The following is an 18,213-nucleotide window of genomic DNA, read 5'->3' as shown; positions in this document are numbered from 1 at the left end:
TCTTCTTCCTAATCTGCTGCAGCATTTCATATGTAGTGTAGAGAGAGAGAGAGAGAGAGAGAGAGAGAGAGCTTTTATCATCCAGAGTCTTGACATGTTTCATTCTTATGCTGTGATGGATCGAAAGGCGCCATTAGACTGCATGATCAGCGGCGAGGAGCGACGCAGACGACGAAAGAGAAGCTGCCTTGGTGGTGGAATCAGGATTACGCTCGAGTAAGTAGACGAAGACCGATACACAATGAGTTCAATCCATGAGTTCAAGCAGGTCTCGACCTTCTCCTTGGATCCCTCGGTCGCTTCAACACGAGCCAAAACTGTACTACTTTTACGTAGTGTTTGTTCATAGAGATCTAAAGTTCATTTTTCCTTCTCATTTCTACTCCCATGAAAGAGAGTAGATGGCAATGCCATTGCGATCTCTCTCTACTTCTTTGTTTGTACGTAGGATCTCCAAGTACAGGTCCCTGTTTTGCCATTCTACATCCGTCAACAGCTATCTAATATCTGAGGTTTCTACCGCAAACTCATTGATGACAAGAACACTTTCTTGTCGGTAGCTGTTGATATATTTAGATATATCATATTTCATGTTCTTGTCGAAGAAACAAATAAGAGAAAGAAAGCGTAGAATGTGTTTGTTTCATGATGTTTGAATCCATCTGTTTGGTCACATCAGATGTTTGACCATTTTACGCGCGCTAACCCGAATGTTCGTTCAAGAAGCATTCAACTCAGATCTCTCTCTCTCTCTCTCTCTCTCTCTTGGCTGACATGAATGAATTCATGAACGAGTCAAAGATTCGCCTATTTGAGTATTAGCGTGGTAATTAATGTCAACTGTAGGAAGGAAAACTAGTATAGTTGGAGACACATCAAGCTGCGTTACGGACCTTTCTAAGTCTCTGTTCCTCTGAGAGAGAGAGAGAGAGAGAGAGAGAGATCTCACATGGATGCATGGGAAAGAGAGAAAGAAGAATCGTCAGAAAAGAAGAAAGAGGACAAGACAAGGGAGACGGAAGTCTCCGTTGGTCTGCCGAAGCCGCGTCGGGTGGTGTCGGGGGTGGGGAAAACCAAGCAAAAGAAGGTCACATCAAGAGGTCACACACCGAGGGGGAGCGCACTGCCGCCACATGCACCTACCGCCGCTGTCTCCTCCTCCCTCCCTTGCTCCCTCCCTCCGTATCGCCCCCGACTCAATCCTCACTCCGATCTCACAATCGATAGTTTTGGTTACAATGAAATTTAAAATTGGAATCGAAACAATTCCGACAGTTCTGATTTTAAAATCGACAGTTTCAGTGTCAAAACGGGACTGTTTATTTTTAATTTATTTTGTTGTCGGAAGGCACAGATTTTATCATTTTTAATGAGTATTTAATTCATTATTCTTTTTCTGATCGATTTGGAATCGAATCGGAGTCGTTCGATTCTAATTCCGATTCTCACTTCCAATAATTAGAATGGCCAATTCTATTCAGTTTTGATCCTTCATCAATTTAATTTTCTGAGTCTTTCCTAAAAGAAATTTCATATAAAAAAATTTATGATAGATGATTTGAATTAAATAATAAGATTTAGGTATATAATATCACTAATTTGAACTTAAGTATTTTATTTTATAATTTAAACCTAATAAATTAAAAAATTAATTATGACATTAGATTGAATATGAATAAATCATTAATATGATGAGATACTCTAATAGAAAAAGATTATCCACAAACACTCTAATGTCAATGCCAACTGGATTAGTATCTCAAGAAACATATTTATCAATTTGCTACTTACAACAACAAAAGAATAATTTAATATTTTATTTTAGAACAAAAGAGACATTCACACCGATCACTATTGATAGAGATAATTACATATTATCCGCTATAGTTAGGTGTTTCGAATCCTACACTTTAAAAGTTTATATTGATATTTCTATAATTATGAAAGTAAAACATCTAGATCTATTTACCTTAACGATATCAGTTTTACCAATATAAATATAAAAATAAAAGATTAAAAAGGATAATTTTAACGTTTGATGATATACGATATCAGTGATGACGAACGACACGTTGCTGGTACCGATGCCAATATAGTTGCTTGGCCACCTTCGATGATGAGAAAGTATGTTCACATCGCAATGCCACTTACCTCCACGAGAAGCGTGTCGCCAATCTCATCATTGCCCGTCCCATAATTGTCGAGCGACGAAAGGATTACTCGACATCTATATCAGTACCGACATAGACGCAAAAGGGGAGGGATCAAGGCTAGGATCCACTTAATGGGTCAACAGCGAGGCAACCATCATCTCGTCGTAGATCCCATGGCAACCACCACTATCTACATTAACATCAATACAATTATCGCTCGATAACTACATCAACATCAACGCAGATACAGAACAATGCGGGCGAGCGACGATGAGGTCGACAACATGCTCCTCGTGGAGGCAAGTGGCGTCACGATGAGTGGGGACCTTATTATCGTTAGAGACGATTAGACAATTGTGTCGGCGTCAATGCCAACAATATCATCGTTTGTCACCACCAATACTGTCTGCCACCAAACATTAAAATTTTCACTTTCATAATTATAGAGATATCAATAAATTTTTTTAAAGTATAACGATTGCAACACTAAAGCTAAACTAACTAGAAGATTAACTCCTATCGAAGACACATGCTCGAAGAGGAGAATGAAAAACCTCTCTCTCTCTCTCTCTCTCTCTCTCTCTCTTATTCTTAGTGGTTTAGGCTGAAGCAGCTACCTCATGACCTGTACAGTTCCTAGAGGAATAGTTAGTCCCAATCTAAATTGATCATAGCAAGTCAACAAAAAATACAAAACACTAGCAGAAAACATTATCAATCCTCAGCAGAATCACATAATCCTGTTGGTAATGACTAAGGCACATCACTGGAGTATAACTATTAGGTTAGATCTCACATGCACCATAAAACGATTTACCTTTGAGCTATATTTGAATCTTGAGTTAAATTGACTCAAAGTAGGAGGGTCACAACACCTCGATTGGGTCTCACTGAGATGAGATTTCAATCAGTTTATAAGAATTCGGTGGAGATACTGTCATTAACAATTTAAGTATGTTAATCAGATGTTCAAACTCATCGAGTTAAGGAGTTCAATTATTCTATTGGACTAAATTTACTCATATATCTGATGAATGATTCAGCTTCAATGTGAGCTCTGTGATACTGTAGAAGAGAACTGTACCCATCTTATATATGGAGAATTAAAGGAAACATTTAATTTTAATTAGCTCTCCATTATGGTTTTTTTTCTTGTCTTATTTTCATTTTCTTTTGAACTGAATCTTAATTGTTACAATTTTCTTGTATATGGAATTTTTTCTTGTATGTATAGTGAAGAAACAACTGTACCAATGGCACAGAGGATTCTGAATCATTTACTTGTTTCAATGGGCTGAGAATTCTGTGTGGCTCGCAACTTTAATGCTTCACAACAACAATCATGATCAGCAATTCATTCAATGTTATCAAGATGATGGATTCAGAAAGGAAGCTGTGCCTTCAATCACTGACAACAGACAGAAGAAAGGATCAAACATCAATCATTCATTCTACTCAAAAGTTAGATGCCCATCTACTGTGTTGCATCAAGTGCTTTGTCCAAGCATTTCTTATCACAGAGGTAGACCCCATGCATGCATTATATTCCCTGCTCTATTTCCAGTATCAAGTTTTTGTTGCATGTCCTCTCAATGCCCACTCTGCATGAATCATTCTCTGCCAATCCACAGTAACTTCAAATCATATGGCAAGAAGAAAGCAGGAAAAAGTGCTTCAGTATAATGTAACATGAATTAATGTGAAGAAGAAGCACAGCACTTTTCTTAGGCCCCTTCATCTGCCATTGACTCTCCCCAGCAAGCTGATACAGAGATTGTTGAGGTTGTTCTTGGGAGAGACTTCATGAGCAAAGAACTTAATCTTCTACTATTGTAATTGACATGTGAAGCGGAAGCACAGGACTATTCTTAGGCCTCTTCATCTTCTTACCAAGCTGATGCAGAGCTTGTTCATCTCCATGGATGCTCGAGGTTGCTCTGCGCATTAGCTTAGGGAATCAGGAGGCTTCGCTTTAGGACTGTAAAGGGCAGCTCAGGTGCCCCACATGCGCCCAAATCTATCGAATAGTCTCGTGCCTTAAGGATCTTTGCGAAGTCCCGGCCGTGAAGCAAGGTAGTCGGTTCATTGGAGCTTTAGGGTCCAAAGAAGCTGTTCTGCTGCCATCTTTATTCTGTGTGTTTCCTTGTGCTCTCTCTCTCTCTCTCTCGCCCCTCCCTAGCTACTATATATACGTGTGTGTTCCGGCAATTGCACTCCACAGCCACCTCGAATTTGGTCCTCGTTGTCCTCAGCAATGGCGTTGACGACAGCAGCGAAGACGCACATGATCAAGGCGGATCGCCACCTCTTCTCCTCTTCGGACGATAGCGTGGTGATGAAGCAGATCCTCGCCACCCACTCCCCCGACGGCCGGGACATCAATACGCGCCCCCTCTTGCGAATCGTGGAGGACGTGCTGCAGAGGGCTACGCCTACCGTCATCGTGGTACTCTCTCCTTTTGTCATTTAGACCCATCTTCCATGTTGCTTGATCCAATCTTGTGTGTTCTTGATCCGGCATTGAGCAGACGCCACAAGCGCAGCTGGAACCGGTGGACGACAAGGCGCACCATGTTGAGGTCGGCGGCATGCTCGAAGCGCTTGCGTACACCATTCACAGGATTTCATGCGAGGTAATAGTTCCTTCCTGCTGCTGCTGCTTTTCTTTCTCGACGTGATCTAATTAAGCTGCTGAACGATGTGTGATAGATTACCTGCAAGTGCTCCGGCGGCGGCGATGCGCACGGGACGACGCTGGTTCTGCTCAACTCGCTGGCGAACTACACTTGGGATGCGAAGGTTGTGATAGCCCTCGCAGCGTTTGCCGTGAGCTATGGAGAGTTTTGGCTCACCGCCCAGCTGCACACCATCAATCCTCTGGCCAAGTCCGTCGCCCTCCTCAAGCAGCTGCCTGACATCCTGGAGCACACCGACGCCCTCAAGCCCCGCTTCGACACCATCAACAACCTCATCAAGGCAATGCTGGATGTCACCAAGTGCATCATCCAGTTCAAGGAGCTTCCGTCCGAGTACATTTCGCCTGACACCCCTGCCATGGCCATGGCCCTAGCGCACGTCCCCACCGCTGTCTACTGGACCATCAGAAGCGTCGTTGCTTGCGCTTCTCAAATCGTTTCCCTCATTGGCCTCGGTCACGAGTAAGCTCTATCCCTTCCTTCCATGAAATGCCAAGTACATCAGCTCATCCTTCTTCCCTTGATTCGCAGGTACATCAGCTCCACCAGTGAAGTATGGGAGCTCTCGAGCTTGGCCCACAAAGTTGGCAGCATTCATGGGCACCTCACCAAGCAACTTGATCTGTGCAATCGACACATCGGTAAACGATTCTTGGATCAGCTTCTACTTAGAATCAAGTATGGGTAGAACCCAAAGCGATTGCTTTCGATTCAGGTGAGAAGAAACACATCGAAGCTTACCAGACCCTGGTGCGGCTCTTTGAGACTGTACACATCGATAACTTGAAGATCCTCCGGGTGCTGATCTCTTCCAAGGATGATCTGCCCCTCATCGACGGCTCCACGAAGAGAAGAGTCAACGTCGACGTGCTGAGGCGGAAGATCGTGATGTTGTTTATCTCCGACCTCGACATCATCCACGAGGAGCTCTTCGTTCTCATACAGATCTACAACGAGGCGCATCATGGGAAGCTCGACCGCAGCTACGAGGTCGTCTGGCTGCCGGTGACCGATCGCCACGTCCCGTGGACTGCTGCCAAAGAGGAGACCTTCAACCGCCTGGCATCCAACATGCCGTGGTACTCGCTGCACCACCCCTCGCTACTAGATCCGGCGGTCATCAAGTACATACGGGACTTGTGGCACTTCGACAAGAAGCCATTGCTGGTGGTGCTGGACCCCCAGGGGAAGGTCGTCTGCCCTAATGCCCTCCACATGGTGTGGATCTGGGGAAGCCAGGCGTTCCCCTTCACCAGCAACAGAGAAGAAGCTCTATGGAAGGAAGAATTATGGCGACTCGAGTTCTTGGTCGACGAAATCGATCCTATCATGCTTGGATGGGTACGAATTAGCTGCTCACCCAGCGCTACATCATCTGTGCAGTATTAATTCATCGGCACTTTGCTCTGTTTGATTCCACAGGTAAAAGAAGGGCGCCATGTTTGCCTGTACGGAGGAGAGAAGATCGAGTGGATAAGGGAGTTCACGAATGTGATGAAGCGGGTGTCGCAGGAAGCCAATATCCCCATCGAGATGGTGTACGTGGGAAAGAGCAACCCCAAGGAGCGCGTGAAGAAGGCCATCAACGTGATCGCCAACGAGAAGCTGAGCGGGTACTGGCAGGACCCGGTGATGGTGTGGTTCTTTTGGGTGCGGCTGGAGAGCATGTGGCACTCCAAGATGCAGAGCGGGCGGACCATCGACAACGACCCCATCATGCGGGAGGTGATGACGATGTTGAGCTTCGACGGTAGCGACGACGGGTGGGCCATCATCAGCCATGGCTCGATGGACATGGTGAAGTCCCACGGTAGGAAGATCATCGACTGCCTCCTGCAGTTCGACTCCTGGAAGGGGAGTGTGCAGGAGCAGGGCTTCGTCCCCGCGCTCACCGGCGCGCTGGAGCCCTACCACACCCATGAGCACTGCACCCGCCTCATCCTCCCGGGCGACACCGGCAGGATCACGGAACAGGTGGTCTGCGCCGAGTGCAACCGCCCCATGGAGAAGTTCGTGCTCTACCGCTGCTGCAACGACTGAGTACGCCGCCTGCCGAACCCTGGTTTCCTGCCATGGCAGATCATCAGAAGCTCGGTCGAGTAGGAAGGATCCAAATAAAAGTGTGTGAGAGAGAGCGCTTGCTGCTTCTTCATCGTTCTGCAAGTGCAGTATCGTACGTCCATTTGAGTTGCTTATGATTGTGCTGTTCCTTTCTTGGTTGTCAACCTTTCCTTTATCTTAAATTAAAAGAACTACTTATCATTGTTCATCTTATCTGTTAGTTAACTTCTTCTTCTTCCGCTTATCTAATTCCTTGGCCTCGATTACATTGGAATACCAAAAAGAGAGATCGAAAACTGTATACATTGCACTGTTACAGGCATCATGAATGTATATGTTATCTATAAATTAATGGGTAAAATTTAAAAAAAAAAACTAATAGTTTTAAGAAATTCTCTTAGAGCATCTTTATTTTCAAAAAATATTATCGATCATTTTATCCCTTACTTTTATCTCATTTATCATCACCTCCTCCTCTACCCTTAGTCATCTCTACTTTCACTATATGTCATTCTCATCCTATCATCCTTATCGTCATATCGATGAAGAACAAAAACGATGACCGATAAAACGTAAGGATAATGGGAAGGCACAGAAGAAAGTGGATGATATAATAAGAAGTAAAAAATTATTTTTTAAGGAAGAAAGAGGCACTATGATGAAATTTTTCAAAACTAATTTTTTTTTATTTTTAATTAATAGGAGGCATATAGGTTATTTTATATTTCCCACAAGGTAGATAAATATATAGTTAACATTGGAGGGTATCGAAGGGAATTAAACGGCAAACGTACGTATCGGCCGCTTGCTTTGGTGGTCATTTATCGGCACCAACCCGAGATTGTGGCCGCACCGAAAGAGCGCCGTGAAATCTGTGATGGAAGAAGGCAATTGGGGATCCCGCTCCAAGATTGCCCTCAGCTGCGTCGATTCTTGATTCTTGATTTGTGCTTCCTTTCCCCCGCACACAATGTTTTCGGCCGCCCTTGCCCCTTGCTGGTTAATCCGACGCTGCTCGTCGATTGAGATTGCGGCAACGATGTCGGTAGGATTCGTAATCGGAGATCATCTTTAACTACGTGATTCGAAGGTACGTCGCCACCCTTATGTTGAGTTTAGAAGGAGGCACAATTTGGATGGCTTCTTCGTCTCACCTCTGTTCTATCGCAAATAAACCTAACAAAAACTAGTTTTTCTTTCCTCTTTTTCCCCTTGTTAACTGCTATGTTTCGCCATCACCTACATTTTGCATTGCCCTTTCTTATGATTGTTTAGTTTTTAAATTTGGAGTTTTTAATTTGTGTTTAAATCTGACATTTAAGTGAATAATGCAGTCATGCTGATCAATTGTGAATTTTAAGACAATGTAACACAACAGTTAATTTCAGTCAAGGAAAGCCCTAACAGACTTTAAGGGTATGGCTTGGGAATCAGAGTTGACTCTTTTTTGCTTTGTGTTTGACTATTCCTTGGATCAACACTCTGCACATGACTTTGAGCATGAAAATAGGGCTTACAGACTTCACCTCGTTAGGATATTGTATTACCTGATCTGTCTAGAACTGGTCTGGAAGCTGTGGACAAGGATATATGTTTTATGGCATCTAGCATCATTATTGACATCATTAGGTATTCAACAGGGTTTCATTTGGGTGTCTATATACTGTTGTTTTCATTTTTGGTCAGGGTCTTTGTTAGTGGGGGGCACCATCTTTTAAGAGTTTATCGAAGAGCTGCTCGAGACATCTGATTTCCTGGTCCTTGTAGAGCGAAAAAAGGAAAAAGAATTTCATGTTCTTCTTTTAAGGAAGGGAAATCCACTCTAAGTTAGCCCTTGTGAAATTTGTGCCCAGCTATATATGACCTAGATAACTTTCATGTGGAGAATTACTCCGTTATAGTCGAAAAGCAAGATCTTATTCATCAAAGATTTAATGGCAGATGTGATTTTTCATCTTCATCCAACTTATAGGCGCCAAAGGCAAAAGGCTCAGGTTTCATGCTTGAAATTGTTGAAGTTCATGACATAACTTCAGATAAAAATTGGGCTACTATGCGGATCACCTGCTGCTTTGTAGTTATCTTTTTTACCTTTATGAGAATGAGTAGCCAAAATTTAAGTGTACATAAAGTGCGGCTTTAGTAAAATAAAGAGGAAAAACAAATTAAGGTGTAGTTGAAATAAATGACCAAGATTATCTTTGTAGGTATCTTAGAGTTCATTAACAGGAACAAGTGGATGGACAAGATGTAGGTCAAGGAATTAAAAGCTGGTTACATGAAGTGGTCCATTTCTAAAATTGACCTCAAGTACCCCAACCGAAAAAAAAACAGTAAGATAATTGTAAGACTGTAATACCATGCACTCTTTATTGGTCAAAATTTTGAGCAGTTATGAAACAACTTCAACATGCCCCACATTGATACATGACGTGCCGCTCCATGAGAGACTTACATTTCTTGCAAACTGCAACTCCATCTGAACTCTCTGAAAATGGAGTTATGATAGAGTAATCACAGGGTTCTGTGGTCGAAGAAGGATCAAGAGATTTTCTCAAGGCATTCAAGAATCCCTGCTTTCTAACTCTTTCACCCCATAATTGAAAATGTGATAAATATTCTAACACTTCATTCCCTACAAGCTTAAAAATTTCAGTTGATGTCCCTTCACTTACAAGTAGCCAACCTGTACTTGCTGAATCATAGGTCAACAAGGAATTGATCTCTCTTGTAATAAAATCAGATTCAATTGCATAACCAAGTCGCAGCCTTGAACTCTGCATGCTGTCCAAACGTAACCAAAAGATATTAATATTTATATGTGACAAGTATTTACTTAGTTCTTCGTCCATGACTCTTGTTAATATATTTCTTGTTTGCTCAAAATTTTTGCTTCCAACATAGATAAGCTCTACTCGAATTCCAGCTTCACTGATGTCCTTCATTCTTTTGGTTAATTCTCGAACCCATCCTAAATCATTACTTCCATAAAGGCAAATGATTTTTCCATCTTCCATCTGAAAATAGTTTGACATTGTTAGTGGACAATAAAAAGATGTAAATAATTGTCAACTTGATGTATATTGATAGTTAGGGAACAAATACTCTGTAAAGTTAAATGTCAAGCTTTATATGCTAAAGTACAACACAAAATAAGGTATACTAACATAGCAGAGCCAACTACATTTCATTGTTACTTTTGCCATAGCATTTAGTAGGTTGTGTGTTGTTTTTCAATTTAATATTATCATATTTTTTATGACTGTTCAATCAAATGAAATTTGTAGGCATTGATATTGACTTGTAGAATTAATTAAGTGTATTTGACTCATTCAAATAAAATATTTGGGATGAATGAAAATTGAAAGTTTCATTTTATCTGAATTGTGTTTCTTCTTCTAAGTAAGATAAATGATAAGAATATGTTGTTTGCTCAGATATAACTGAAGGATTTAAACAAATTGTATAGTAGTTACATCACTTTCTTTTGCTATTGCTGAATTATGTAGTCTTCATCCTATGTAAAATAGGGACATCTATCTAAAATGCGAAACTGCAATGTAGTCTATGACATAATATCCAATTGTCTAAAGAAAGGCACGAGATCACTTTAATAATATACCAAAGTCTAATTGTCTAAAGAAAGGCTTGAGATCACTTTAATAATACCATTTTGTTAATAAAATAATCTTTGCATTATGAAAATAGGCATTATTTTATGTTTGTATGTTAGTGACATATCATGAAACAGAAACATGCTAAACAAGTAATAAAAAATGTGCAATTATATACTTTGGCTTTTCTTCTTCTTAGTAAGTTAGTTGTAAATTTCAAGGGTATCCTGCTTTCTAGTGTATGTCATATCTTTTTACCTTAGTGAAAACAACACATACTAAATTTAACATGGAAAAAGTCCTGATAATTTTAAAATTGAACATGGTTCATGGTTCCTATTGATTTCAGTATGATACACGTGATTCATATTTGTACTGTCTAAGACCAATTTAATTTTTGTCAATTTCTAAGCCTTAATAACCAGAAATTGATCAAGGTTCTCTAGAATCTATCAAACTCAAATGAACTTACCTGATTTTGACCAATTTTAGCCAATTTGATAATCTCAAAAGAAGGGAAAAAAAAAAGGAAGAATAGGAGGAGGGAAATGAGAAAAAGATAAGCTAACATAGAGGAGAAGAGGTAGAGGGAGATTTAACAAGACTTACTAGACGGCATAAATAAATATTTAAATATTCATGATTTGTTCAGGCATTCTATTTTATACAGAGCTTAATGGCAGAGAAAAAGGTCTACGTAGTCAAACCCAAATAGCTTGAACATTATAGCTTGTTATTGTTATTTTTATTGAATTATATCTTGTTGATTGGATCGATCAATCCTATCAATCTGAATCATGTGCCCTTCCTAGCTGACCTTGAGCCTGATGAAACTTTGTTCATTATGAATTTGACAATGCTAGTGAGGAATATGGTACATTAGATTTCTTGGTAAGGAGATACTACAAAGTGTGAGATATTATTACGTTAGATTTTATATGTTTCTTAACTCAAACAAATGAAAAGTTAACTTATTAAACTTATATTCAGAAAGGAATAGTTTGTAATGCATCTTAGAGGAAAGGGGATCAATATCATCTTAGTTTGTAATGTAATTGAGAAGCTTACCCAGTAGGATAAAAGGGGATCAATATCATCTAGTAGAAGGTTCATTGTCCAACTTTGTTCTTCCCAAAGCTCCCTTTCTCGTGAAATTGTAAAGGGATAAGCATTCGGTCCCCAAATTGCTATCATATCAAATGCATCTAGTGACAGTACCTTTCCATAAGAATCTAAGACCACCATCATTGGGTCTCCTTTGAAGTGCCATACTTGTTGTATAAATTTCATAACTGATGGGCTTACTTTCGAAGGTTCACTTATCGAATACCATGGTATCATGTCTGCTATTTGATTGTGTGTTTTCTCTCCAACTTCTGCTGAGAAGTTAATTGGAAGCCAAACAATCTCATAGGGTTCCTCTGACGTGGTAAGTGATTTGTTTCGTGACTGTTGTATAATAAGAAGAAGCTTTTCTGGGTACTCGTCCATCCTTGAGATGAAGATTATAACAACCTTATTTTTCAACACATCCACACCAACCTGGTAATCACCCAAAGAAAAACTACAAAAAATTACTAACAGAGAAATTCAGTTCAAAAGTACTTCCAACCAACAATTAGATTTAATTTAAGTGCCCCTGAAATAGTGCACAGGTTCAGCATGTGTTTGGCTAGTTGTGCTAGTTCAAAGATGATTAATTTAAAATGTCAATTGAGTTCCAATTTTACATCCAGAATACTTCTCTCTCCTTTGTTAGGAATGTAAATCACACAATCAAATCTAACAGCACAATTTTATAGGAAGAAGTAAACTTAGCTGTAGGTCTGACTTGAACTAACCTTTTTCTGTGAGAAAGAATCTCTGAGTGGAAAATCATCCTTTAGCGCAAACAATGTGTAGAGAACATCATGGTTGTCAACATGGACCTCCTCAAACAAGTTCAAGAGCCTCAAATACACTTTTGACTCTTCGTAACAAAAAGAAGGATAAGTATCACAACATAAATCATCAGAAGGTTTAAAAGAAACTAAAACTACATATTCAGTTATTTACTAATTACTCTTTTGTGTAAAATGAAAATCCAAGTAAAATGCTATTCTAAAATATAGCCTCTAGTTAGACTTAGTTTTCCTACATATTCTATCGGAGTTGAATGGTACAACCTATCTGATGATATCTAACTATTCTATAATGTGAGTAGAATAACAACAACAACAACAACGAAACCATAAGTTCCAAATATTTGGGGTCGGCTGCATGGATATTTTGTCGTCATTGAAATATATAAAAAGTCATATGTTTAGTTAAGTTTAGAGTATTTAAAATTTTATTTATAGTTTTTTTAAAGTTCTTTTAGGTCTTTCTCTACCTTTTCTTATACCACTAACATTAATAATTTCACCACTTCTGAATACTGCATCCAAAGGTCTATAAGCATATGGCTTTATCATTTTAAAAGATTTTCTTTTATTTTATCTTCTATCGTAGCAATATCTAATTGTTCACGAATAAAAGTATTTCTTTTCCTATTTTTCCTAGTATCTCCATACATTTATCTCAATATTTTCATCTTAGCAACACAAACTTTTTGTATATGTTGTTTTTAATATAAAGGGATTACCATAAATAATATTTTTTGTTCAACTTAGACGACTTGATCAACATGGATTACAGCTACCATAATTTTAATACTCCATGAATTAGCCATGTTTAAGTCATATATCCTTTGTATCTATTGAATTCTATAATTTTCGTTCAATATACTTCTATTCATGCAGTAATGCATTCCTATAACTGCCAAGGAAATTCTTTTTACAAAGGAAACTTTTCTTATTTTATTATTTTATTGTTATTAGCTACATTAGCTTCTTGCTGCATGACAATCATCTATCAAAAAGGAGGATCATGAAAATGCGTCTTAGATCATCTAGTTAAGTATTTTCATACCCGTATAAAGTAAACATTTCTAAAACTACTATTTGCAGTTCCAGCCACCTTATTGTAGCAATATCGAGTCTAAGAAGACCTAATAATGCACTAATATGGCAATTAATAAATGTCTTTCTACATGCTAATGTTCTCAATTACTTCAGTTTTGCATCATGATCAGCAAAACTTACAATCTTACAAAATTGATAAGTTGTGTGATTAGAGCATGTGAGGTATATTTATATTTCATGCTTCATATTTAGCAAGTAGACTTCTATAAACATATTTACTTGCATTTGTAAAATTTGGTCAATTAAAAAGTGGTTACTTTTAGCTACAGGATCTGTAACTACGAGATGGTAGGTTGGTTATATTTATCATGTTGGGGCCATTTTCCTAAATTTTATCAATCACTTTAGTTTGAGAAAATATATTTCTCATGGGCATCCAATATATTTGTGTAGGTCATATGTTGTAGCATTATGCTAATCGTGAAATGGGAGAGTACAATAGATAGGGATTTTGCAAAAATAGCTCAATGGAAAGGAAGAAAGGAAAGGAGCACCTGAAAATGGGATGTAACAAAGGTGGAAGGCAGCAGCAAAGACCAGAATAACAGCAAGACCATTAGAAAGTTTGACAAAAAAAGATGAAAATTGACTAACTACAAATACTGCGAGAAGCCGTAGAACAAATAATATTGTCGAAAGCCATATAGTGCTTTTCAATTTTTTCAATAAATAAAAAGTTTCTCCTCTATCATTCAATCTCTTTTCAATAAATAAGAACTCTTTCACTTATGCAGACACTTGAATCCGTTTCTTAGATGGGTGTAATAATTAATGTAAAACAAAAAAATGTGCAACTTATAGAGGCATGTCTAGTAGGTTACCAAGTCTCGTGATGAAAGAAAGTCTAGGGGTTGACAGAAGGTGCAAATTTTGAACCTTCATACATCTTATGCCTAGGTGTGGCATTGACTTATGCTTGTATGGTGTTACTACATTCTGATTCATGTAACTTGTTATGGTTAAGGTTTTAAATATTTGTGAAATATACTGTAAAAGAAATATAGAGATGAAACACAAGGCTGGGTTTGGATAACTATTATGGGGATGCAAATTATAAAATATCCTGAAGCCAACAAAAAAAAAAGAAGTAATCCATTACATGAGGCTTCCATCAATATAAGATACAAGAAAAATCAATTATATGCAATCTTACTTTTCTAACCTTTATAAGGAAACAGGTTCTTTATGTTAAGTGCTCTCAATTTATTCCTCCAAAAGTCCTACGGCTACTATGTGGGCATCTAGAAGTCCTTAATGTCAATGGATTAAAATTTTCATATATCAATCATGAAAAATTGGATAGTTGATCATATCAGGGAACAATTTTATGATACATATTCTTCCTGCCATAGATTGGTCATGTAGATTATATCAGTTAATTTTCTAGTTCACTTCTTTTCATATGCGACATTATAGAGTATGTATTGACCAATTGACATAGTAAAACTCTTCTATTACTCTTTTCTGGTATTACTGCTCAAATCAGAATAATGTATTACCAATTTGTTGATTGAAGGCATCAAACTTCGTACTTAAACCAGCATATATGTAGGTGATCTTTTGAACTAAACTCCAAAGTTCCCATGCTGCAGGCATAGCCTTTGCCTGAAATTTTGATTTGAAGCCATTAGCATTCATCTTATTTCATACTGCTGCATCATTGAAAACCAAGGTGAAGGTAGGCAAATATTTAATAATAAAAACTAGATAGTTTTACTTAAATAAATCAGTGCGATCCCTGATCAGTCTTCTATAAAACTATTTATCACTTTGAAAACTCAGATGTATCAAGTTTAGGGGAAGAATACTCACTCTCTCAAATCTCGAAGCTATCATGCTTGTGATCTGGGAAGCACATGCCACTGAACTTCTGATTACCCAATAGGAAGCTATATGGATTTGGGTCTTCATCATAGCCATAGCATCATAATCTAAGGTTACGTACTGCAGCGGAAGTATTTCAAACTCCATCACGCATTTTGTCACACTGACCATCTTCTCAAGAAGATATCTTAAAGCCTTGGAGCGGTGGTTCAACATGATAGTAAATTTTGTACTGTCACTCATTCCCTTGATTGCTGCCAGTGAAAAGGCAAGAGGATTGGTGAGACATAACTGTGCAATGAGCCAATGCTTTCCATAGCTTGATGCTAATGCTGCAAGAACTATGGCGAGCTTTGTACTCCAGCGATGTTTTTCCAGCAACTCCAACACAGCATTTGTGGTTGCATCGGAAGGTTGATCTGCAGCACTATGCTGCAGCATCTGCAAATAAGATCATTTAGAAATGTATCAAATTGCATATATATTTCATATATGGAAATAAGAGCATGATTTACTTCACATGACATGTGATGGACTGTCATTCCTAGTTCTTTTACAGTGCTGAGAATTTTGGCATTCTGCTTGCTTCTGCTGTCCTCTTGGACTGCTTCTTTGCATGACTTGATTCCTGGAAAAAAAGTCTATCAGTAACATAGCCTTATAATTCAGTAAATAGCTTTGACATTTTATGGATGTTTCTTATCTAATAATTGTGCACTCAACAAATATATTCTTATCCAAAATTGTCATTCACTATTCTAGATGCATTGGTTTTAGAAAAACTACTCAGAAATTGCAATAGAAAAGAAGATAGACTGAACCAGTAGTTAGTACACTTGACATTTTGATGTTGAGAAATATGTCCTCAGTCAGATCAAGCAATGGAGCCGAATCAACTTGATGATCTTCTGGCGCATGTTTTTGAATAATCTTCTTCATCAAGATGTCTTCGTACTCGGATAGGATGTCATCTGAACTAATTTGAGACTGCATCATGCAAATCATTTGGAACCATATACGATATTTGTGGAGTCTGGAATTTTCAGCACCATGGTCGTATATTAATAGGGTCATGACTCGATGGTTCTTTGGTACAGGAAAGAATTGGATTCACACAAGATTTGGGAGTTCTTGGAATCTGCTTTTGTCAGACAAGTAGCATCATCTTATTGCGGTGGGTAGTATTCACTTCCTCTTTATCTTTTACTGATGTCGTTTTAGGCCATGTGTTGTAATGTAAACACTTGTTCAGAAAGACCTAAAGTGTAATATCTGGAAAGTAGCTAAGCATGTGAGGTGACTGATACTTCTGAAACATAGAGGCTGAAATGAGCCTGTTATGAGTGAGATTGATATATATTGTGGCTTCTTGGTTGGTTTGCTTCTTTGGAATGCCCAATAATGAAGCCATATGAGAATAAAGAAAGTTAAGGCAAAAGTGAGAGGTTGCTTAAAAGATGGATGATGCCAGTACTTAGCTAGTCTTCTTTACATGCTTTATAAAATTCCATGATCACCTCTTTAACCGACATATTGAGTATGAGCTTCACCCTTATTCAAGGTAGCATCTTTTATATGTAGGTTTCAAGTAAGTTTAAAGTTGGTTCTTTCTTTCCTGCCTTTTGCCTTTTCCAGGACAGCAACACATAGCTTTTCATATGAATGAGTGGTTGTTCTCAATACAAGATTGGAAAGTTTGCAATATAAACTTGTGTGTGACTAGATATTTACCTTGTCAATAACATGCCTTGTATGTGGAGACCATTCTACCAGTATTAACGGAAACTGATGAATTATCTGTCTTGCTTTGTGATTAGTTTTCTTTAGATTTGGATAGTGTCATGCAATAGTGTTTGGTAATGGTTGATTTCTATTGAATGAATAATCTTTTGTGTTTCTTTATGGTGAATGTTATGTTGAGTTTTCATCCACAATGGAAAAGATATGCCCAGAGTTGTGTTTCCATCTAAGCATGCATCTTGGGGACAAGTGATGCCAAAGGTGAGTATTGTACAAGTAAATCTTGAGCCAGTGGAATTGTGGTGTTAAAAGAATGAAAAGGGAAAGAAAAAGTGAAAAGGAAAACAAAAGAAGAAGAAGAGAAGGTAGGGCATTATTTATTGCAGACTAAATACAAAAGACTTGTATTTTGGCCAAACTAGTTAGGCCTCTACATTTTTTACCAGTTCTCCTGCATTGATCACCCAAGTGCAAGAGACATTATCTGTTTAATTCATAAGTTTTTCTTTCTTTTTTTTATTTGTTTCTTTTCTTTTCCTTTCTTTTCTTTTCGGAAAGTGTGGGACTGAATAATATGATCATAAGGTTTTAGAAGATCACATAGTAGGGGATACAAACTTGTTAAAGTCAGATGTTGAAAGAATTGATACATAGCCTGTGCAAGATAAGAATCCGAACCTTAAACCTTCTACTAGGAAAGAAAGATGCTCTACCATAACTTATTTGGCTTGGGATGTCCTTGTTGAAGTCAAGTGGAAGTAAACCCTACTTGGAAAGAAAGAAAGATGCTCCATCGTTTGAGTTTTGGTTTTGGGACGTCCTTTGACATACATTAAGAACATTTTAGCATATGTTAGCGTCATGTATATGATATTTGTTGATCGAATATTGACTGATCGAGCATATATCTGAATCAATTTCAAACCAATATCTAGTATAATTCGAAGTTTGCATTTTCTTTTTCTTTAGCATTCCCTTGTAAATTAACTTCTAAAATATCATGTGAACAGTCAAATATGATGTCACATCGATTGGAGGGGCTAATTATAGGTTATCCTTTGTAGTTAAACCTCCTTAGTATTTTGATCGTTTAATTTAAAAAATTTATATTAAAATTTTTATA

At 38.2% G+C, this 18,213-nt stretch overlaps 2 protein-coding genes and 1 long non-coding RNA gene across 4 annotated transcripts; 2 read left to right on the top strand and 1 right to left on the bottom strand.

Annotated features, from left to right (window-relative positions):
• Positions 1-4,332: 4,332 nt before the first annotated feature.
• Positions 4,333-7,118, top strand: LOC103987147 (protein SIEVE ELEMENT OCCLUSION B). The gene is made up of 6 exons (XM_009405357.3): positions 4,333-4,599; positions 4,682-4,786; positions 4,863-5,311; positions 5,381-5,490; positions 5,565-6,190; positions 6,272-7,118. The coding sequence occupies exons 1-6, from the start codon at positions 4,408-4,410 to the stop codon at positions 6,887-6,889; spliced, it is 2,100 nt and encodes a 699-aa protein (XP_009403632.2). The 5' UTR covers positions 4,333-4,407; the 3' UTR covers positions 6,890-7,118.
• A 572-nt stretch (positions 7,119-7,690) lies between these two features.
• LOC108953020 (uncharacterized) lies at positions 7,691-16,736 on the top strand. Its single transcript, XR_010497069.1, has 2 exons — positions 7,691-8,000; positions 16,448-16,736. It is a non-coding gene; the product is annotated as an uncharacterized LOC108953020 (long non-coding RNA).
• Positions 9,053-16,441, bottom strand: LOC135639896 (protein SIEVE ELEMENT OCCLUSION C-like). 2 transcript variants are annotated; one of them, XM_065153891.1, is made up of 7 exons: positions 16,172-16,441; positions 15,866-15,978; positions 15,305-15,791; positions 15,026-15,112; positions 12,366-12,493; positions 11,593-12,066; positions 9,053-9,927 (listed from the first exon to the last, which is right to left on the bottom strand). In XM_065153891.1, the coding sequence occupies exons 1-7, from the start codon at positions 16,422-16,424 to the stop codon at positions 9,316-9,318; spliced, it is 2,154 nt and encodes a 717-aa protein (XP_065009963.1). In that variant the 5' UTR covers positions 16,425-16,441; the 3' UTR covers positions 9,053-9,315. The 2 variants fall into 2 exon arrangements, with proteins under 2 accessions (XP_065009963.1, XP_065009962.1); XM_065153890.1 differs by having other exon boundaries at positions 15,026-15,131; positions 15,339-15,791.
• Positions 16,737-18,213: the final 1,477 nt, after the last annotated feature.

This window comes from Musa acuminata, chromosome BXJ3-6 (genome assembly GCF_036884655.1).
Source record: "Musa acuminata AAA Group cultivar baxijiao chromosome BXJ3-6, Cavendish_Baxijiao_AAA, whole genome shotgun sequence".
Classification (NCBI taxonomy): domain Eukaryota; kingdom Viridiplantae; phylum Streptophyta; class Magnoliopsida; order Zingiberales; family Musaceae; genus Musa; species Musa acuminata.
This window is presented reverse-complemented; position numbering and strand designations above follow the sequence as displayed.